Source organism: Eucyclogobius newberryi, unplaced genomic scaffold (genome assembly GCF_026437365.1).
Source record: "Eucyclogobius newberryi isolate DKJ021-1_F unplaced genomic scaffold, fEucNew1.0.hap1 SCAF_5, whole genome shotgun sequence".
NCBI classification, from domain to species: Eukaryota; Metazoa; Chordata; class Actinopteri; order Gobiiformes; family Gobiidae; genus Eucyclogobius; species Eucyclogobius newberryi.
Genome location: NW_027316167.1, coordinates 33929794 through 33952742, shown reverse-complemented (window position 1 = coordinate 33952742; position 22949 = coordinate 33929794). Strand labels below are relative to the sequence as shown.

The following is a 22949-nucleotide window of genomic DNA, read 5'->3' as shown; positions in this document are numbered from 1 at the left end:
TCGATGAGACTTTAGTTGTTTCAAATATTTATATTTTCACCAAGTGTAATTCTTAAGTTGAATTTGATTACTTTTAATGTTTTGGAAGCCGAAAAATAGAAATGTATATTGGTAGTCTAATTTAACATGTGTTCTACACAAGTTCATGACACCGTTTTATCCCTCAGAGTCCCAGACCAGAGAGTCGGAGACCAGAGAGCCCGAGCGGCCGGAGTCCCAGACCAGAGAGCCCGAGCGGCCGGAGTCCCAGACCAGAGAGCCCGAGCGGCCGGAGTCCCAGACCAGAGAGCCCGAGCGGCCGGAGTCCCAGACCAGAGAGCCCGAGCGGCCGGAGTCCCAGACCAGAGAGCCCGAGCGGCCGGAGTCCCAGACCAGAGAGCCCGAGCGGCCGGAGTCCCAGACCAGAGAGCCCGAGCGGCCGGAGTCCCAGACCAGAGAGCCCGAGCGGCCGGAGTCCCAGACCAGAGAGCCCGAGCGGCCGGAGTCCCAGACCAGAGAGTCCACTGACGTCTCTTCTGAACCGGCCTCGAGTCCTTCTCAAGTCCAGGACCAGGACCAGATCCAAGAGGTGCTGGACCCGGTGAGCAGCAGCAGTAAGACTCGGCCCCAGGAAAACCAGATCCCAATCCAGGACGGGAGGAACCATGTGGAGTCAACCCCAGAGCCCGAAAAACCTTAGGCCAGTCCAAGACCTATCCTTGAACCAGAAGAGAACTGTGAAAAGAAGGAGTACATTTATTTTATCACTACATTTAGTCTAAAATCTAAAGTGCCTGTCTGTCTGTATCTGTGTGCGCGTGCGTGCGTGTGTCTATATCTCTTTATCAAAATTCATTCATACACACACACATTCCTTTAACATTACGGTTGTTTATTACAGGGAATATTTAATAAATAATTGTTTTGTGTTGAAAATCTTTTGTCTAAAGCATTAGTTCTCAAACATTTTGCACCAAAGAAATGTTTTAGTTTTCTAAGATCTAAATCTGGTCTACAACAAACAACAGGACAGTTTCAGGGCTAAACCCGCCTTAATTAAGAATACACCTTTGCCACAGTTGTTTTAACTAAAAATCTACAGCCCACCAAAGTAAATTAAAGAGGACATTATTCATTATTCTTGTATTTCACAGATACAAGGCACTTGCATCGTTATTTCATATTTTGGCCGGCTGGCCAACGAGAACGAGGATTGGCCTTTTTGTCGTGGATTGAAAACTAGACAACCTGACTGTTACTTAAACATTATGCATTATTTAACCCCTTTAAACCAAACAAAGGGGCTTATTTGTCCTCAGAAGCCTGACTAAAATGAGCCCAATTCAAACTGAAACTGTTCCTGAAGCTTTTGAAGCACAGACAATTGTCTGGAGACTCGGTTGTTTTGGGCTGTGATGAAAAAGTTCTGCTCAGAGCAACAACAGATTTTAAAGTGCCTTCTGACATGTTTAATAAATATATTAAATATTTTGCTTACATTTTTTTTTTTAATAAATGTTCCCCAGAATAGCTATGATGATGAGCTAATATGATAGGATATTTAAAAAAAATAATCATACGACGGCATTACCAGATTTGCTGCACTATTACCATATTACTGGACTAAAGCACAAGGATTCATAGAAGACCTCACACTTTATTGCTTACGAAATATTAAAAATTATTGCACCTTTTGTAAATAGATTATTTTAGTATTAAAATATGACAAGCATTAGCACTCACAAAACAGCACAAGTTTACTTATTTGATGGCATTTCAAACGATTCTCAATTGTGTTGTTTTCAGTAAATAAAAAAGTCATAAAACAAATGCATAAATAATGCAACATCACTGATGTAGAGGTGTATCAAAATCCTGAGCCAAACTTTTTACTGCATATAAAACCTTATCTAGTATTCTGGAAGAACAATATGAAAACTGCATTATTTTTCAACAGTAACTTTTTTGTGAATTTTACACACCAGCTATATTAGTAGGAATGGAGTAACTATAGTCGTCTAATCCAGCACATTGCCCGAGGTAGAACTCAATTTTAAAGGAAACACTGGAAACACTCGCTATCATCAAGCTGTGTTGCGATTGCTTGAAACTGTCCAGTTTGAATGGGTGAGGATGTTGAAATCATCAGTGGTCTGAGAGTGCAAAAGTGGCACCGTGTCATCAAGATCAAATGCTTTGGATGTTGAATTTCCAACAAAAACATCTGTGTCATCAGTTTCAAAGATGAGATGAATTGTTTCTGTATTAGTTAGATCAATGAGGGCTTCTAAATCCACAGTACCACATGGTTCACTGTATTGGTCTTCATTGTTTTCTGTCTGCTGTGTCTCACCAGGGTTTGTAGAACTCTTCTGTGTCACTGTGTGCTGTGTCTTCAGTGAATCTGGTGCTCAGGTAGAACCTCAAAATGCCAAATTTATGCTTGTTGTACAGCTCTCCGACAGTAATTCTATCATCAATGTGTGGCTCTTAAAGTCATCTATATCTTTAGCAAACTCTTCCCATTTTCCAAATTGTGACTTGAGTCTTTGGGAAAAATTTTTATCTTTTGCAAGTTTCAGAAGGATCGTCTTTGGATGAATATTTGGATACAGAAAGAATTCTAGTAGCCCCACCTGATCTCTTTCCAATCTGTTTTCACAATTCTATTTTCCGAGTCATTTTGAAAGCGTTTTTTGCTGGATTGCGCTTGGTGAAGGTTCACCACAGCGGGTAGTGGTGGTTTTCATTATCTTCTGCAATTTCTCAAGAACTGACATCTTTGGATCGCAACTTCTTTTTGTATTTTGCCTCTCAAGTCAAGACAGAATCTGGTGGCTATTCTGTCACCATTGAGGTTAAATAGTTGTCAAGGTAAGCATCTGCAATTTCATTAATGAGTGACAAGTTAAGCTGTAAAACAAACAAAGAAACTATTTTTATTTCAATATTTTTTCAATATTTTTTCAATATTTGCAAGATTTCCAATCATTTAGACATCTTTTCACATGACCTTATTTTGAAACCTAATTATACAGCGTAATAAAGCATGAAGATAAACCAAACAGACAAACCTAAATATAGGAACATTACTGTTTCTGTTGGGTTCGGGTTAATTAAGTAATTATATAATAAGTAAGGTATCATCTCAAAATGGGTTGAAGCTGAAAAGACCTAATATTTCTCATCCTGGGGGGGGTGGAGGAGCACGAAGCACCGCGGCCCGTGCGCACGGTGCGTTGTGATCACGCCGCTCAGTGGCCTGTGCGAGGGAGCACCCGCCCCGCTCCCCACGCTGGCCACGGCGCGCCGTGGACCATGTGGATTGAGTAAACAAACATGCGCAACAGGTGACATTATTTGTAGAATTCATAACTTCTACTGATAAACATACCAAAGGATGTTCAGGGACTAAAGGTGAGCAGGGTCTATCAAGCTACTATCGTTTTATCAACGCGTTAACATTTCATGTGAAGCTAGTCTTTCGTCTTTTGAGGGGGGGAAGGGGTCCAGAGAGAGACGAAAAAAATTACGTATTTTCAGCTTCAACCCATTTTGAGATGATCCCTAAATCACAGAATATCTACATTTGGGGCACTAAGTGACCTATATTCAGTTTGGCCACAAGAGGGCAGGATGGAAACCGGATAGAGGCCAGGATATTGCACGTAAATTCTCCTTCTCCTCTACTTGCTTCACTCAAAATCAATTTATTTTTGCTTTTCTTTTTAGTCTCTGATCCTTTTTTAATTAATTAATTAATTAATCTATTTTCATAAATGTAATGTATTCAAACATCACAAACAACAGTGCAAATACAAAAAAACAAACATGGCTGCATGTCTATAATCTTACAATTGTTTGGTTGAGCAAATCAAACATAAAAAGAAAATCTATACATTATATTCATAAAGTGCAGAGATAGAAAAGTGCATATAGAACAAGGGGGTTCACATTCAGCTCGAGTCCAGAGAGTCCAAGGGGATTTCACACATATGGGAGTACATTGTTTGGGCTTTAGGCCCATTCATACACTTCAAGGATTTTATATATCATTTTATCTTATTTTTAAAGAAAGCAAAGTTGGGGGCACACTTTATGGATAACATTTTTTGCAAGACATAAAATTAGATTTACACAGAGCGCCTCTTTTTTTTTTTATATTTAATTAACATACCAAATATTATGTCATCCCGAGACATGAAATAGAATACAACGTCGCACACACTATTGTTCATTGTAATAAGGTCAACGCTCATTAAAGTTGATTTTGCTTAATATGTCCCCTTTAAAAGTTACTAATTGAATTTAGGAGATTCGCAGCTAATACACTAACACTTAATCAAGTAACAAATATGTAGGTCCTCTGTCTTTTTCATTTGATTTTGACATTTCATTTGGTTTAATAAAGACATGATGCTATTTTTTTTATTAAGTAGGATAAGTAGACTATAACAGAAGCAGATAAGATATTGTGTATTTTGTTAATGCCAAACTTCAGCATTAATCAAACACTTTATCAAGGAAAAAAGTGGGTGCTCTGTGTTTATCATTTGATTTTGAGATTTTATATTATCACTATTTTTTTTTTTTTTAATTCAGGATATCAGTTTACAGAAAATCAACATATTACATCAACAAAATATGATTTATAAACATAAATAGTTAAAAGTATACATAGGAAAACAGTACATCTAAAGGAAAACACACAAATATTTCTAAAGTATTTTAGTACTTTTCTTTTTACAATTAAAAAAAAAAAACATTATTATAACTTAGTATTGTAATAATATTAATGATAAATTAGTATAATAATAATAATAATAATAATAATAATAATAATAATAATAATAATGATGATAATAATAATTTATTCGTAGTATTGATGCACAGTCGTCCAGGAGAGCGGCGGAAGTGATGTAGAAAAGCGGCAGATGTGACGTAGTGTTCCTTCCAGTTGCTAAGCTGCGGCGGAACAGTCACAGCCGTCAACAAGTTTCATCTGCACAGTTTCTGCTCAAAATTAGCCGTTTTACTCGCAATACATCACCTTTACGAGCTCTCCGATGATAGATGGCACCCGAAACTCACAGGTAAAGACATCTAATCTACTTTTGTCTCAAAATAACTCCTGCTAAATGCAGTAAAGGCTCACGTTTATTAGAACAAAGACTAGTGACCACATAAAAAGCAACGTAAACACGGACAACTTTTAAGTTGTTCGTGGCTATTAAAAGTTTATCTTGACGTGTATGTTTAAATGTACTTGTTAGGTTAGGCTAGTTAAGCTAGTTGACAAGTGTAATGTTGGTAAATGAATAAATGTCAGTTTTTAAATATAGCTAGTTAGCTTTAATCTAATGCTATAACTGCACAGTTGCCTGAGTTCTGCCTGTTTCTAACCGGTTTATATTGAGACTATGATATGCACAAGCAGTCCTTATTTGAATCATTTTATTTACGTAAGTACAGTATGAATGTTAGTTATTGCCTTTAATGGTCAAAGAATCACTGATTACAGATGAAACAAAGTTACTTCTATGTGTTAATGACAATGCTACAATGCTAATGCTAAGCATAAAGCATTATTTGTATAACCATTTTTGGTTCCTTTAGTTGTTTGACTGTGGGGGCTGAAATTGGATTGAACAAATGAACTTCCTAAATTTGAGCTGTAAATGTTTGGCAGACAGATCAAGGGCTGATCTGGACAAATGAGGCATTAATGACCACATAAAGTTCGGACTTGTGCTTTTGTCAGTTGACAAAAATATTCATTATATTTTCCCCAGACAGCTTTTAGTCGTCAGGTCTTTGAAATGTAACCTTTAACTATTTTTGGACACTCTAAAGGTGACTGGGTTAATAGTATAAATATTGATAATATCAAAAGAGTTGGATTTCAGAAACAGAAAATATAATAATATAATATGTCAACTATAAAAAAATGTAAAAGCTGATTAGAAAGTGTAACTTGTGGTATTACAATTCATTCACATTATTATTATTATGCAGTACCCCAGAAACATCTGCCCTTTTTAACACATTTTGGAGAGATTGTTATGGTGACTGTCAAGACATGCACAATAAAGAAATCTGTAGCGCACGCTGTAATGTATTATTTTTGCAGGTGCAGAGTACGGACATGAGCAGAGTCCTCTTCAGACCGACCCTGATGCTGTGAACTGTCCCTTCGGTGATTCAAAATGGCCGCTGTCAGCTCCACAAAAATCTCATGGAGACTGCGTGAGTACATCTTAGATAGTTCAGCCCCTTCTATTGTCTACGTTTACTGCCACTGTGTTCTTGGCTGACATGCTTTTGCTCCAAGGAAACTGTGACTTTGGAAAGGATTAATAAAGCACTGAATTATTCTCAACATAAATGTCCCTTTTGACTTGACAAAACCATATATTTGGGCCCCTAACTGCTACAAGTGGCTCAGTTGATGAACATAGCCCAGCTCTCTGAAACTTGGCGATCAAATAAACATTCATTTCTAGTGTCACGACACTCACTTGGTTTCGATACTAAGCAGTAGGCTTGATACCAATTCCGATATAGCAATAATAAGTGTAAATAGTTTGTGTTTTTAGACTGAAAATAATAGTATTTTCTTTGTTTCCATGTGGTCTTATGCTAGTTCTTTTATAGATCTAAGATCTTTAATATACCATCTAAAAAAGGTCAATGTTAATAGAATTATTGTTTTATTATATAGTATCGATTCATGCTGAAATTAGTATCTAGTTTTAATTCTATTTTTGGTATCAATTATTGTCAAATTTGGTATACTTTTAACAGCGCTCATTCATTATAAAACTATAAAATCACCTGCTAAAATCTGCTCTGCACGTACTCCACGTGCACGTACTCCACGTTGAAGCGTTGTGCCCTCTGTTTTCAGAGGAGTTCCAGGCCCACACCAGCAGGGTGACTTGTCTGTCACTGGGGAAAAGCTCCGGGCGCCTGCTGGCCACCGGTGGCGAGGACTGCAGGGTCAACATCTGGGCGGTCAGCAAGGCCAACTGCATCATGGTAACATGACAGTCCAACCACTGGGCCTGTTTGAGATCTTACTGCTTTGTCTGGAATGCTCCACAGTATGGCATTATGTTCCAAATGACATGATATCAATTGAACTATATGAGGAATATAAGGATTTTTTTAAATGGTAGTACAATACTACTATAATAGTATATTGATCCTCTACAGCTCAAATAAGCAACTTCCACTACTCACAATAGATTCAAATTAAGGTGCTTCCTCTGTGTGATTCTCCACGTGCTCTAGAAAAACGTTTTACCAGGATTCAAGCTTGTTGTGTCAGTAGCATCAAGTAGTTTCAATACAATAGTTTATTGCGATATTTTTCTGAAGCAAATGTATCACACTCGTGCAGTAAGTGTGTTCTAGCGACGGGCCTCACGTGGGTGGGTTCTTCCGGTAAATTATATCAAGGGCTCTAGTTTGTGTAAATAGAAGTTGCTGAATCTTCGTTTCTCTAGTTTGTGTAAAGTCGTAGTCATGTAAATATTTAAATGTGTTGGTGTTGTTTTTAGAGTCTGACGGGAAGCAAGAGTCCCATCGAGTGTCTGCAGCTGAACCACTCTGAGGAGCAGGTCGTGGCTGGGTCTCATTCCGGATCCATCAAGATCTGGGACCTGGAGGCCGCCAAAAGTGAGTTTAAACTTGAAGTTATTGTTTCAACTGGATGTGAGTTGATTGATTGTCAACATGTTTCCCGATTGTACCGTAACTATCAGCAGTGATCAGAAGGTGCCAATAGCAGCTCTTAAAGGTGCACTATGTAATTTTTCTGTTTGAGGATCCACCACTTGTTTCCATGGAGATGTTATTGCTTTGGAATGTTTGATGTCTGGCATTAGACTTAATTTATTCAATTACAAGCATTTGTGTGTAATGTATGCGCGTCTCTATGGATTTTTAAGATTTAATCCTTACAGTGGTGGAAGAAGTACTCAGTTTTGTTACTTTAAAAAAAATATAAAGTATCACATAAATAAACCTGAGCAAAAGTACAAATGTATGATTAGAACAGTTCTCAAATCTGTGAAATACTTTTAAAATATCAACAGTGGTGATCTTCATAAAGAGTTGTGCTGATTTTTGGTCAACAAAAGCTACTGAGTCAAAATGTCTAGGTAGTTTTTATTAATACACGTTTGTTTGCTCAAACGGATGTCACCAGACGCTCTCAAAAACAAAACTTATTTACAGTATTGAAAATTGTAGTTACCTAAAATACCTTTCTTTTGGACCTTGTTACTTTCCACCATTGAATCCTTACTTGTCAAATCGACTCGAGGATTCAGATGAGCCGGTGAATCTGACCTTTCTGTTTCACCCTCTTCAGTTTTACGCACTTTAATGGGACACAAAGCAAACATCACCAGTCTGGGCTGTCATCCGTTGGCTGAAAACTTCCTCGCTTCCAGTTCGATGGACACCAACATTAAGGTGAGGCGTTTGTTCTGTGCGTTTATACGAGAGCGATATGAACTTTTTATATTCTCAAACGGGCTGGACTAACACTACAGTCTTATCATTATTTTCTCTGTGCAGCTGTGGGACGTCCGGAGGAAAGGATACATTTTCAGATATCAGGTGTGTCTGTGATTTTACACAAACAAAAACTGAATTTTACTTCTGTCATCTCTAATCTAATGTCAATAATACATTGTAGGTTAGTTTTCATTTGGTTTAATAAAGACTGTAGGCTTTTTGAGGTACATGTACTGTATATTAGATAGGCTAAGTAGGATATAACATAAGCAGGTCAAAATTGTGTATTTTGTTAGTTCCAAACTTCAGTATTGATCCAAAAAAGCAATAGAAATTTCACAGTAGAAAGCAGGTTTTTATTTATATTTTTAATTGCTACCTTTTGACCCCTGTGTGTATGACTTAAAGCCTTAGTTTAAAAAAAAAAAAATAAGTACATGGTTTGTGAGTGCAGAATAAAAACATTCCAGGATTACTCGAATGTGAATGAATTGATCTAAACATAACTTTGAGTAAAATAATGATGAGGGAGAGCAAATACAACATAATTAAATGCGCACATTTTCATATTATTTAGACCTACTGTATCTAAAACGGAAGTTATTGTGTTTAAACCTGAACGCAGGATGTTTTGTTGTTCTCAGGGGCACACGGAGGCAGTGAGGAGTCTGGCCTTCAGTCCCGATGGGAAATGGTTGGCTTCAGCGAGTGACGACTGCACAGTGAAGGTATAAAGTATATAAAGTATAACACGTACAGCGTACTATGACCGCGGGGTTCTGCGTGTGTTTTTAGGGGAGTGGGTCATTCACAGACCAGGGTGCTTAAGACTGATGGAGAAAAATGTTAATCTGATTAAATGCAGCGAACATGCTCGGGACATGCCACACAGTTACAGGGAGCAGTAGGGACATTTCCACTTGAATCTTGTTGTAGAAATCACTGGACACACACGGAGACTCCTTCAAATCCCACACTCTGGTTCATTTTCTTAATAGGTACAGTCCAACACAAACATTAGATTGATTTACTGTGGTGTCTGTATGTTCAGTGCATGGAGCTGCTCATAAAGCATCTTGTTCTGTTTCTGTCTTCAGCTGTGGGACCTGGCAGCGGGAAAAGCCATCACTGAGTTCAAGTCTCACTCTGGAGCTGTCAACATCGTCCAGTTTCATCCCAACGAGTATCTTCTGGCCTCGGGCAGTGCAGACAGGTGAGACTCTCCAACTACTACATCTGCGGCCTGTGTATGAACCCATCGTGCACATACAGCCTGTGGTGCCCATGTGGTGAAGAGGTGGTCTGCTGAGAGCGATGAGGCTCTGAGGGACTGCTTCAGCGCCACTGTCTGGACTGAGCTTTATGACCCACATGGGGAGGACATCAACACATAAACGTCTGTTTTGAAAACACTGTACCCACCCGGACGGTGCAGTGTTTTCCAAACAACAAGCCGAGGATTAACCTGGAATTGAAAGCTCTGCTGAAGGAGAAGAAGACAGCTTTCAGGTCAGGGAACAAGGAGGATTTGAGGACTGTGCAGAAGAAGCTGAGGAGGAAGATCAGGAAGGCGGTAGCCAGCTACAAGAGAAAGATGGAGGAGAAACTGCAGCAGCAGAACATTCAGGGAGTGTGGAGGAGCCTGAAAACCATGTCAGGCTTCAAAGTCCCCCCTGCCCACTCCAGAAGGAGGGGGATTTACCGTGGGTGAACGACCTGAACTCTCACTTCCCCCCCTGTCCAGCTGCATGCTCTCACCTCCACAGCTGGACAATGACCCGCACCCGTTCCTCTTCACACCTCTGCTTCAGCCGATCAGCTCACAACTCCACCTGGACTCACCCATGGACCACCTCCGCTCCACCTTTTAGCGCAGCCATGGATCTGCTGCAGTTTGCATACCGGCCTGGCATCAGAATGGAGGACACCGTCATCTCCCTGCTGCACCGCTCTCTCTCTCACCTGGAAAAGCCTGGCAGCTCTGTGAGGATCCTGTTCTTTGATCTCTCCAGCGCCTTCAACACCATCCAGTCGCTGCTCCTGAGGGACAAGCTGGAGACGGCTGGTGTGGAGTATGACCTGGCAGAGTGGATCCTGGACTACCTCACAGACCGACCCCAGTTTGTGAGAGCCCGGAACTGTGTGTCTGACACTTGGACCTGCAGTGTGGGGGACCTGCAGTGTGGGGGACCTGCAGTGTGGGGGACCTGCAGTGTGGGGGACCTGCAGTGTGGGGGACCTGCAGTGTGGGGGCGCCCCAGGGCACCATCCTCGTGCCCTTTCTCTTCACCCTGTACACTGCAGACCTCAGACGCGACATGGACAGCTGTGTCCTGCAGACATTCACTGACGACTCTGCCATCATCGGAATCATCACAGGTGACGACGATGCGGAGTACAGAGGACTAGCACAGAACTTTGTGGACTGGTGTCAGCAGAACCACCTCCTCATCAACGCAGGAAAGACAAAGGAAATGGTGGTTCTGGTGGTTCTGACTTCTGCAGACGCCACTCTGCTGCCCCCTCACCAGTGAACATCCAGGGACGGGACATTGAGAGAGTGGACTCATACAAGTACCTGGGTGTTCATCTGAACCACAAACTGGACTGGACTCATAACACAGACGCACTGTACAGGAAGAGCCAGAGTCGGCTCTACCTCCTGAGGAGACTCAGGTCTTTTGGAGTGACAGGGCCACTCCTGAAGACCTTCTATGACTCTGTGGTGGCGTCAGCCCTCCTGTACGGTGTGGCCTGCTGGAGCAGCAGCATCACAGAGAGGGAGAGGAGGAAGCTGGACAAAGTCATCAAGAAGTCCAGCTCCGTCCTGGGCTGTGCTCTGGACTCGGTGCAGGAGGTGGGGGACAGGAGGGTCCTGGCTAAACTCACATCTATGCTGGACACTCTGTCCGCTCTGGAGAGCAGCTTCAGTGAGAGACTGATCCACTGATCCACTCGCTGTGTGAAGGAGACGTTTCACAGGTCTTTCCTTCTTGCTGCTGTCAGACTCAATGAACACTGTTTGCCCTGAACATGTGTCACTCATCTTTTTATAATGCATGTGCAATACTGTTATAATCATGTGCAATACTGTGACATGATGTCAATCATCCCTGGGGCAATATTTTCTGTCCATATAACAGCTGTAAATAACGTGTGTTGTTATTATTATTATTATCATTAAGATTATAAGAGTTATTTCCAAGTCATCTGTTTTTATTATTATACTTCTGTGCCTAATCTATGTTGCAACACTGGAATTTCCTCATTGTGGGACAAATAAAGGTTATCGTATATTAAATATCATGTAAGAAAATGTGAAATGATGTGACTGACATAATAGACATAATAAAGGTATAAATAATAATACAATGTAATGTAATATAAAATGTTGTTTCTTGTTACAGGACGGTAAAACTTTGGGACCTGGAGAAGTTCACGATGGTCGGCTCTTTGGAGGGAGACACCAGCGCCGTCAGGTCTGTGCCAGTTTTCTCCTGTTCTCAAACAGACAGAGGAAGGAAGCGGAATTCAAACTGTGACCCCAGCTTGTCTGTAAAGCTGTCACTTTCCTTTTCCTTTCTACACAAAAATTATTAGGAAAAATACTTCCTCTCCCAATTATGAGCCAAATAATAATTGTGATTTTTGCCTTAATCAAAAAGCTGTAACACACTTCAATTTCAATTCATTTTTTTTGTAACGCCCGGAATCATAGCAGCAGTTGCCTCAAAGGGCGACAATGAGAAAAGATCAACCAATGTTCATAGAAGTTTAGCAATGTCCCAGCATCCCCTGTCCTTAGACCCTCCTTCTAGGATCTTCTTTTACCCTCTCTGACCCTCTTCACCCCTCTCTGACCCTCTTCACCCCTCTCTGACCCTCTCTACCCCTCTCTGACCCTCTTCACCCCTCTCTGACCCTCTTCACCCCTCTCTGACCCTCTTCACCCCTCTCTGACCCTCTTCACCTCTCTCTGACCCTCTTCACCTCTCTCTGACCCTCTTCACCCCTCTCTACCCCTCTCTGACCCTCTTCACCCCTCTCTGACCCTCTTCACCCCTCTCTGACCCTCTCTACCCCTCTCTGACCCTCTTCACCCCTCTCTGACCCTCTTCACCCCTCTCTGACCCTCTTCACCCCTCTCTGACCCTCTTCACCTCTCTCTGACCCTCTTCACCTCTCTCTGACCCTCTTCACCCCTCTCTACCCCTCTCTGACCCTCTTCACCCCTCTCTCTGACCCTCTTCATCCCTCTCTGACTCTCTCTGACCCTCTTCATCCCTCTCTGACTCTCTCTGACCCTCTTCACCCCTCTCTGACCCTCTCTGACCCTCTTCACCCCTCTTTGACCCTCTTCATCCCTCTCTGACTCTCTCTGACCCTCTTCACCCCTCTTTGACCCTCTCTGACCCTCTTCACCCCTCTTTGACCCTCTCTGACCCTCTTCACCCCTCTCTGACCCTCTCTCCTCCTCAGATGTGTGTTCTTCAGTCCGGACGGGGCCTGTCTGTTCAGCGGCTCCTCCGACACGCTCCGGGTTTTCGGTTGGGAGCCGGAGCGCTGCTTCGATGTGGTGACTGTGAGCTGGGGCAAAGTGTCTGACCTCTCAGTCTGCAACCAACAACTGGTGAGGAGCAAGTCTGCTTTTCATGTTTATCTTCTCATCGCTTTTGTTTTTAGGGTAGTAAGTATTTCTCTGTCATCAGTACGCACAGTTCCATCCAAAATGCAGTAACACACAAGAAATGCACCTGGAATACAATTATGTGAACAACGTTTGATGAAATGTGTAGTCCAACATGTCATGTGCTCTTTAATATAATCATAAAGAATCAAACTCTGTTTTTTATTTTACCATGGATCTAGATATAGATCTTTAAAGACTACAACACTACAACATTTTGTGGCTCTTACTTTTTTCTTATCCAGGAGAGTTTTGGACCTAGAGTGAACTGTATTGTCCTTGTTTAGTGGCTGTGAAAGCTGAGGTGCATAAATGAGGAGAAAATATACACTCAAAAGAGAAAAGAATCAAATCTGTGACCACTTTTGCCATTTTCCAAACCATTTTAATAATGCTCTAGTCTTGTAATGTAAAATAAAATAAATAAAAAATAAATATCAGGTAACTTTATAAAAAACTACACTTTTAGTAGGAGACATTAATAATGAACAAAGAGTTAATTTAGAGTGATTCCGGTTTAATAACCACTTAATTTATACCGTAACCCCTTAATCATTTTTAATGATCTATTGCGCATTATGAATTAACCCTTTGTTAATACTTTAATAAGACTAAATAAGGTGTAACCAAACATTATTGACAATAATAGTCAGCTTTTATCTGTAGATTAGATGGCCAAGCCATACTTTCAATATGTTAGTTCAAAATGGTACTACCCGGTACTCATTTCTGATGTATTTATAATACTTTAACGGCATTTTAATACGTTGGCGAGTGAAAGTATTCCCTAGAGTCACATTCTGATGAAATGAGATGCTGTCTGTTCTTTCAGATCGGAGCGTCTCTTCATCTGTCCACTGTCTCCACGTTTGTCGTGGACCTGAAGCGAGTGAAGAGAAACGGAGGAGCCGTAATCCAGGACATCATCCAGGACGACCAGCCTCTGTCAGTGCCGAGCGAGCCCAAAGGAGCCGCTCTGAGACGCAGCTACGAGAGGCCCACCACCTCCTGCACCAAGCAGAGGTAGAGGGTCTCAGCTGACGGTTACACATGTTTTACTGTCAAAGAAATGCACTGGAAGATGAAAGTTATGAATGCAAAAGGAATCGTTCAGTCCTCTCAGCCCCGAGCTCTGACGGGCAGTACGGGTGAAATGCAATATGCTGGGTCGCCTCTCCACAGATCTGACTTGTTACATGATGATATATTTACATACATAGTTACATAGTGAACCTTTAAATTCAGGATTTAGTCCCAATTTTGGTGTGACATTTGGGTGTAGAATGCATCATATCATATACAGTTTCCAAAAGCACAACAAAAGGATGACGGTAATGAAAACTTCATTGTCCTAAAATAATCATTATGATCAACAAAGTTTATTTGTATTAATTATGTGTTTTCTCCTGCTGAGGGACGACCTTTTGGCATATAAGTGTAAATGAGCTGTTGCCCCGTTAACCACATTCTCGCTAAAATGTTTAAATACCTTAAGTTGATAACGTTTGCATTGTGAAAGATTTCTATTGCATGAAGCAGGGAGGGCATCTGGCGTAAACGCTGTCAAACCTGTGTATTCAGAGAGAAGTCGGAAAGCGGCAGACGGAGTCCCGAAGGCGAGCGACGCAGTCCCAGCGAAGACGAAGGAGACGAGAAAGTGTCTTCGGCCGAAATCTACAACGCTGACGACTACAAAGAGATTTTCCAGCCCAAGAACGCCATCTGTGCGTTGCATTTAAGGCCATGTAAGTCGTCATCACCGCAACTTTCATTAACCCCGATGTGTTCCCTTTTCCAGCTCGAAGTCCTCCTAAGTTCCCCGACCCATTTCCTGCTCCACTTGAAGACGGTCAGCACGAGTCACTGTCCATTTCCCAATTACTGTCCATTTAAGTTAATGCGAATAACTGATTGTTGCCTTTTTCCTGTCTATTTTTAATATTTTTTTTACAGAGTCTGTTGTGGGAATAAGTCACAAAATGAAGGACATCGCTCCATTTTCTGAAAAGCAAAAGGTCATTATTACACATTCTGTTTCAGTAGTCAACGACGAATACATTTTTAGATCTGCTTTTCTCACAAAATAATTGTATTTCCTTTTATGTTACTACAAATGTGGACTTTTCTCTTCAGGAAAGATCCATTTTTAGTATCGATACTTGTTCAAATGGGTATCTAGGGCTTAGTGATTAGTGATCGATTAGTATCTGTATTTACAAGAACGTACAATATTGTTTGAAGTTATGCTACATAAAATAAACAGTTTAAACACCTGAATACAGCAAAAGTAGAACATTTAAACGTACTATTACTACATTTTTATCAGCTTCCTGTTATATACAGCGTTTTAGAGAACCTATTTCCGTTCTAATATTAAGTTTAATATGTGAATCACTATGGCAACGGTCATCACTCTGAAACCCGTGGATAAATACTCTTTACCCATTTCATGTTCTCAGGTTCCTCCGATGGCTCAGTCGACGCCGGTGCAGAGAGTGGAGCCCACCGTTGTGTCGTGTGCAAAACGGGCGGAGCCCCCCACGGCCTGGCCCCCTCCCGCCCCCACTGCACCTGTCGCACCTGCCCCGGGCGTCACCAAAACCAAACCACAACCTCCACCTCAGCCCAAGATCATCCTCAGCTCCAGGAACGAACCCATCGGACTCAACGTGGCCGACTTCCTGCCCGTGAGTTTGATTTAACTTGAGGCAAAAAACTACTGGCAAAACTATTTTATTTTTCCTTCAGTTTTCTCTCTCAACATTCAGGCTTCACATGGAAATGCACTGTACACTCTGCACTTAAATATGTGAAATTATTCCATTCAATCCACTCTAGGTTTATATGGGATATTATAATGTCTTTCCTCAAGTACAAATAATGCATAACGTTGACGCTTTTGTTTCCTATTCACCTGTAGTGCCTCGCCTTAATACAATTTCCTAGCCTTAGTTTTTTTGTGTGTGATATGCGTACATATGAATAATTCTTATGTTCTGTTTTAGCCCTCTGCTCATAACCGTCCCGGTGGCCTGAGTGAGGACGAGGCTCTGTCTCAGATAAAGAAAGGCCACGACACCATGAGTGTGATGCTCAGTAGCCGACACAAGAACCTGGAGACGGTGCGCGGCGTCTGGGCCAGAGACGACGCCAAGGTAACTATGTTATTATACTGTAATAAACCATATAAAAGTCTGAAACGACGCCACGGTAACTGCACAATGTTATTATACTGTAATAAACCATATACAAGTTTGAAACGACACCACGGTAACTCCACTGTTATTATACTGTAATAAACCATATACAAGTCTGAGACGACGCCACGGTAACTGCACAATGTTATTATACTGTAATAAACCATATACAAGTTTGAAACGACACCACGGTAACTCCACTGTTATTATACTGTAATAAACCATATACAAGTCTGAGACGACGCCACGGTAACTTCGCAATGTTATTATACTGCAATAAACTATATACATGTCTGAAACTACGCCAAGGTAACTCCACACTTATTCAAATGCAAAGAGATTGTTGTTAGTTGAAAGGACTTAAAGACATGAGATGAATGTGTCAGGTGTGTGGAGCAAAAATAATAAGGTTCAATATTTGTGGATCATACGCAGAGAGGGCATCAGGGTGAAAACAACTTGTGGTTATGTTCACATGCACACCAAAATCTGATTATTATCAGATTTCTGAACCTTAAACATGATTTAAATGACTGTAATCAGAGGAAGAATGACCAGAAATATGGTGTCATTGTACTGTAAGAAAGATCAAAATCAAATGACGTCTGTGATTTAAAACTGTTTCCCACAGAGAGCTCTGGACACAGCCGTTTCTATGAACGACTTGGCCATCGTCGTGGACATCCTCAACATCGTCAACCTGCAACCGTGAGTCCAAAGAAAACGCTCACGCACTTTTATTAAATCTGTAAAAAGCTAAATTTAATCACTCAATGTGTCATTTCAGGTCGATCTGGAAGCTGGATTTATGCACGACCGTTCTTCCTCAAATCGACAAACTTCTGCAGAGCAAATACGAGAGGTAACGCGCAATTATACACATTTCGTTAAATCTCTACGCGTGAACCAAAGTGCCTCTTTCTGCCTTGCGTTCCAGCTGTAAGTGTGTAATTGTGTGTAATTACAAGATAAGCCTTTATTTGTCACACAATGGGGAAATTCCAGTGTTGCAACACGAAGTAAAAAAAACAACGATAACTTATAAAAAACATTCTTGTAGAAAACCTCTTATACTCTTAATAATTGTGTGTAATGGTGCGTTTCTCAGCTACATGCAGACCGGCTGCACGTCCCTGAGGCTGATCATGAAGCACTTCTGGTCCTTGATCGCAGAAACGTTGAAGGCCACGCCCTCGGTTGGAGTGGACATCTCTCGAGAGGAGAGGTATTGTCTGACCCTGTGACCTCTGCTGCACAAACACGAGGAGATCGCCAGGTCTCGAGTCATTTTCCCAATTTTTGTCCCTCCGAAGTTTACAGGCTGTAGTCATATTTCATCACACATATTACGTCGCGTTTGTGTAACCAAAACGGCCAGAAAAAAAATATATAATTTTGTGCCCAATATATGAATCCAAGTTACCTTTTTGAAATATTCAAAGAAGTATTACAACTTTGACGTTCATATATAGACACATTCATAGACTCAAAAATCCTTCTAGAATGGCTGACAATTTGTTTTAAATAAAATAAATACATTAAATACAATATAATAAATAAAATAAGTACAATAAATATAATAAAATAATACATTTATAAAAATAATTTTATTATTAGGCCCGAGCGCCACAAGCTGGCGAGAGGCTTATTAATCTCGTAAGGCTGTGCGAAGCACGGCTGCGAAAGCGCTCGCCCACTTCCAAACACTCACTAATGCATTCCTTCACTCACACACGCCCTGTGCATACTAATTAGTAGTAGGAAAATGGAACATTACAGTTGTAAACGGGCGAAGCCCGTGCAAAAGTGCGCACTAAACGAGCACTTTACATTTGCGGTCGTCATCCCCATATAAAGCACTCATTTGCCCTAAGTAGCTCACGAATACGTTCCCCATCTCTTGCATGTTCCGTGCATATAAGCATGTAATGCAAAAATTGAACATTATTACTGTATAGAGGGCCAAAAACACAAAGTGGGCGGAGCCCACTCAAAATTAACGAAAGTACCCGTCAGTGACCAGGGACCCACACCATGAGGTAGGAAAGCGCGAGCGCTTTCCGAAAATGTATAGTTTATGATATTTGAAAAATGGGAAACATTGTTTTCGCATCGGAATATTATTCTTTCTTTCTTTCTTCTCGGGACCAACCCCCCTATTTTTCACCCAGTGAACATTGACGAAAAGTCACAAAAATTTGCACACCTCTAAAAATCGTGCCTCTCTACATTCTGGCTATCTCCCTTTTCTAAAATAAAAAAATTGGCGCGTCAGCGCCCCCAAATGTACCAAAAATGCATTGAGAGATAGGAAATGACACAAAAAAAATCTGATCGTAGAATCATGAAATTTGGCGCAGAGGTAGATGGTGACAAGAGAAGTAAAAAATATTATTACGGCAACGCCGTCCACCCAACCAAATGTCAGCCATATTGCTTCAAACATGGCTTAACATGACTCGAGAGTTTTTCCAAACGCCGTACTTTTACGAACTCCTCCCAGGGCGTTGGCCCTAAAAAGCTGACATTTGGTGAAAATGCTACTGAGGAGTGGGACATCAAAAGTTATTCAAATTACATTGATACCTCTCACGGTCTCTGAGCGGCGAAGCCGCAAACTGTAGCTAGAATTTCAGAAATCTCCCAAATTTAACATTTCTGCCGTTTGCGCAGATAAAGTCCGAATTGCGTCAAATTAGAATCAGTTGTTAAACTCTTTGCCCTAAACCTACTTGAAGTGAAATAAATTAATTTGGCGCCACAGCGCCCCCTACAGATTTTATATGGAGGTTAAATGTTTAGTTTTGCTAAATTATCTGAAATTTGACACACAACTCAATTTTAGCATCCCCATCAAAAAAGTCAATGAGACCCATGTCATAATTGTTATGGTTTTGCCGTAGCAATGACCGAAACCTTCCATGTTATTCCAATGGGGAAATCGCCAGAACATGTTTACACTTTAGACTTTCATGAACTCCTCTTAGGGCGTCAGCCCTATTAACCTGAAATTTGGTGAGACTCATCTTCAGGTGTGGACCATCAAAAGTTATCCACATTTTTATTCAAAGTCACGGTGTCTGTGCGGCAAAGCCGCACATTTTGCCAAGAATTCAAAATAAAATTGCTTTTTGATGGTAAAACAAAGGGGAGAAGATGTGACAGCGTCACAGATTCAGCAGTAGATGTAATAAAAGGACAATTGGGGCGCGTTAACGCCCCCTCCTCTTGTGGCGATGTGGCGGCGGCGTGGCGAGGGCCGATCATTGCAGCTTGCGGCTATATTTATTATTATTACTATTTTTCTTTTTTTTTTTAATATCGTAATAAATATGCACTTTCATCTCTTTACTAACATTGTTCCTAAACTGAGCCCCAAGAAAAGACAAACCTTTTTGTTTAAACTCTTTTCTGGCTTTTGGCAAACACACACTTACAATGATCTCTTTCACTTCAAATTATAGTTAAAGCCAGATTAAATACTAAAAATGAAGTACTTTAGTACTATATTGGCAAGGTCTTTAAAATTCATCACGTTTTGATTTAAAAATAAATTAAAAAAAAGGATTTATTTATAGTGTCAAACTTTATTTATGGATCACGACATCTTTAGTTTTATACAGAATACCACGAGTCTTTGATATTTCTGTCTTTGTATAGTTATAGAAAAAGATTCTGAGTCCAGATGAATCTGAATCTTTTTCTACAGTGGAACACTCCTGGACGAATGAGGGATTACACCGACTTGTCTTTGTATGATTATAATTGTGATTTTTATCTTAATCAGGAGTCAATTACAACCTCTAAAGTCACTAACTCTTTCTCTTTCCATCTTCGATTCCATCCACTATACATTTTATGTCTTTGTCCCTTTTTGTTTCCAAATATCATACATTTTGCCAACGTCTAATTTAATTCACTTTTAATTCTCACCAGTTGATCATTCAGCCCCTTTTGACTCCAGTCAAGAGAATTGGGGCCCGGGGCAGGCACTTTCTTCAGCTCATATTGTTCAGTTTGTAATAGTCAAACAAACAAATATGAAATGTCTTACAAAGTTCAGAAGGAGTTACAGACAGATACTTTGCACTTTATAATCTACAGTCGTCCAGAAGATTTGAGACTCTGACAATGTTCAAATTTATACTAAAACAGTTCTTTTTAGCTGTGCATTTGACTGAAAGGGTTTTATTTGCACTCTTCCCTTTTAAAGTTAAATTAAATTATTTTATTTCTTTGTATTGAGATTTTTACGAATTGTCATCTACAAATAAAACCTGCCTTTCCTACTCCTGACAAAATCAAGTGCTGCCCTCTGCTCCTGTCCGGGTTACCCACAGAGACACTGAAAGACGGGTCAAATGCAGAGGACAACCATTCCAACACTTTTCCTGAACCCTAATCTCAACCCGAGCCAAACCTAAATAAGTCTTTGTCTCGTTTCAGACACCAGAAGTGCTGCGTTTGTTGTAGGCAGCTGAAAAACCTCAGCAACATTGTCAAAAACAAGTCTTCGTACGTCGGTCGCAACGGCAGCGCCTTCAAAGAGCTGCAGCTCCTCATGGCGCCGCTGGACGACGCGCTCTGAGACTGAAACCAAAACAAATACAGACAATGCATCTCTAAAAACCACTGGAGATTCAGGCTCTTCCAGAAGTTGCACGTGAAATTTAAAAGACAATCTGTGTACAGTCCTTTTTTTCATTCATGTCACTGTGATTTTAAGAAGAATTTCTAAACTGAAGCCTTTGAAAGACTCGGGAAGCCGCTTTGAGTGTGAAGAACGCAAAATCAGTCTTATTATGAAATGCATTCCAGCTCAAATGACTTTCTTTAAAATGTTGTCCTTTTGGAGAAAAAGTTCTAAACACTGGGCATTAGTAAAGGGTTCTACTTGTGTAAACTATTGAAACTATAGATGTCTTGGCCATATGTTTACTTTAGGTGTCAACAGAAAGGCGGGAGACACAAAGTGTTAAAATGTTATCATAGCCATTGACAAAACTGCAAGAAATCTGGGTCGAGAGATGTCCGCTCAGCCTACCTGAATCGCCAACTCCTCCGTTGATGGCTGTTGTGTCGCTGCTGTACATTTTTTGTTGTATTTTAGAGCAAAACGATAACATTTTAACAGTTGTATCTCCCGCCTCTGTTCACACTGTTTGTGCCCACCCATGAGTCGGACGCTTTTGATGCTTTTGGCTGATGTTGACTTGTAAAATGTATTTGACGGATTTGAAGAGTTTTCTTGCACCAAATACCTTTTTTGAAATGTATTACTATGGGAATGACTGTGGTAGTAAAGGTGCACTAAGTAACATTTTGTTGCCGCAGAATGGTTTTAAACTTGTATATCTTGTTTTTAGAGATGGGAAATGTATGGAAAAATGTATAATATCACAATTATTGTCCTGGAATCATGCAAAATTGGAATAACAAGTATATTGTCTATAATTGTTAGACACTACTAAATAATTAAAGACTACTCAAATTTTCCTCAAAACGAGTTGATTTGAAAAAAATTAACAGAAACATCAAGTGTAATCTCCCAAACATAGTATAAACTGATATTTTTGCCGACGGAGTTAAAGACATTTACTGCCACATTTTAGCACATTCCTAAAAAACATTAAGATATTGATTTTTGTCAGTATCGCCCACCGCTACTTGCTTTAATTCAATTATACGATGCGTTATAACATGCGTTCTTTCTGTGAGAAGAGTAATTTCTCCACAGATCTGACTTGTAACTTTGCCTCCATGGAGAAGTTTAATACAGTAGGTGGCGGTAACTGCACCTTTTCAGTTGGCTGCCAACCGCCATTAAAAGCAACACAAGTGCACTTTTAACACTTTCACACCGGCGATTGTTTTAATTTAATGTTCTTCATAATATAGTTGATGTAAATAAATGTGATGTGCTGGGATTAAAGAAACGGGTTCCAGTTTTGTGATTTTTTTTCTCTTCTTTGAGCAAACACTAAATGGTCTTACGCTACATTCAGGTGCCAACCATAAGTGAAAAAAATATCAGATTTTTTTTACAGCAAGAAATCTGATCATCAAAAATGTGTGTGTCAAGTAATCAATTGGTTTTAGAGTAATTGTATTTGTGAATTTGGAGATCAAATAGAATTTAAAATAACTTTTCATATTTAAGATTTTCTCGTCTCATACATTTTAAACTTTTTTTTGTATAATTTTCTTGACAAAACTATTGTAAAATGTATTCTAAAATCTGAGGGCGAGTTATTTTAATATTTTAACTAGAAACATCTGATAATGATACAAGTGTAATAATATAACTATGATATTTCAATAATCTGATTACTCCAGAAATCAGATCATGATCGGATCTTCGGTGCAAATGTAAACATAGCCACGTTCTGATCACTTTAGCCAAAAGTGAGGGCTAAACATGGACTAGACTAGAATCTGAGATGCCCAACTCGAATAAATGCCAATTTACAGACATCGCTGTTACTATTATACTGTTATTAATTTCATAGAAGTATAAATCAGTGTCCAAGTTAAGTCTTATTTGGGTGTCCATCGCTGTT

The 22949-nt window shown here is 40.2% G+C and overlaps 1 protein-coding gene across 1 annotated transcript; it reads left to right on the top strand.

Annotated features, from left to right (window-relative positions):
* The first annotated feature begins 4935 nt into the window (after nt 1-4935).
* On the top strand, nt 4936-22338 carry katnb1 (katanin p80 (WD repeat containing) subunit B 1). The gene is made up of 20 exons (XM_072465258.1): nt 4936-5072; nt 6110-6225; nt 6887-7017; nt 7542-7659; nt 8357-8460; nt 8566-8607; nt 9150-9233; nt 9603-9718; nt 11913-11984; nt 12985-13135; nt 14025-14215; nt 14774-14916; nt 14991-15041; nt 15146-15207; nt 15652-15879; nt 16198-16347; nt 17021-17097; nt 17177-17251; nt 17498-17614; nt 20836-22338. Exons 2-20 carry the CDS (start codon nt 6186-6188, stop codon nt 20975-20977), a joined length of 2094 nt encoding a protein of 697 aa, XP_072321359.1. The 5' UTR covers nt 4936-5072; nt 6110-6185; the 3' UTR covers nt 20978-22338.
* The last annotated feature ends 611 nt before the right edge of the window (nt 22339-22949 follow it).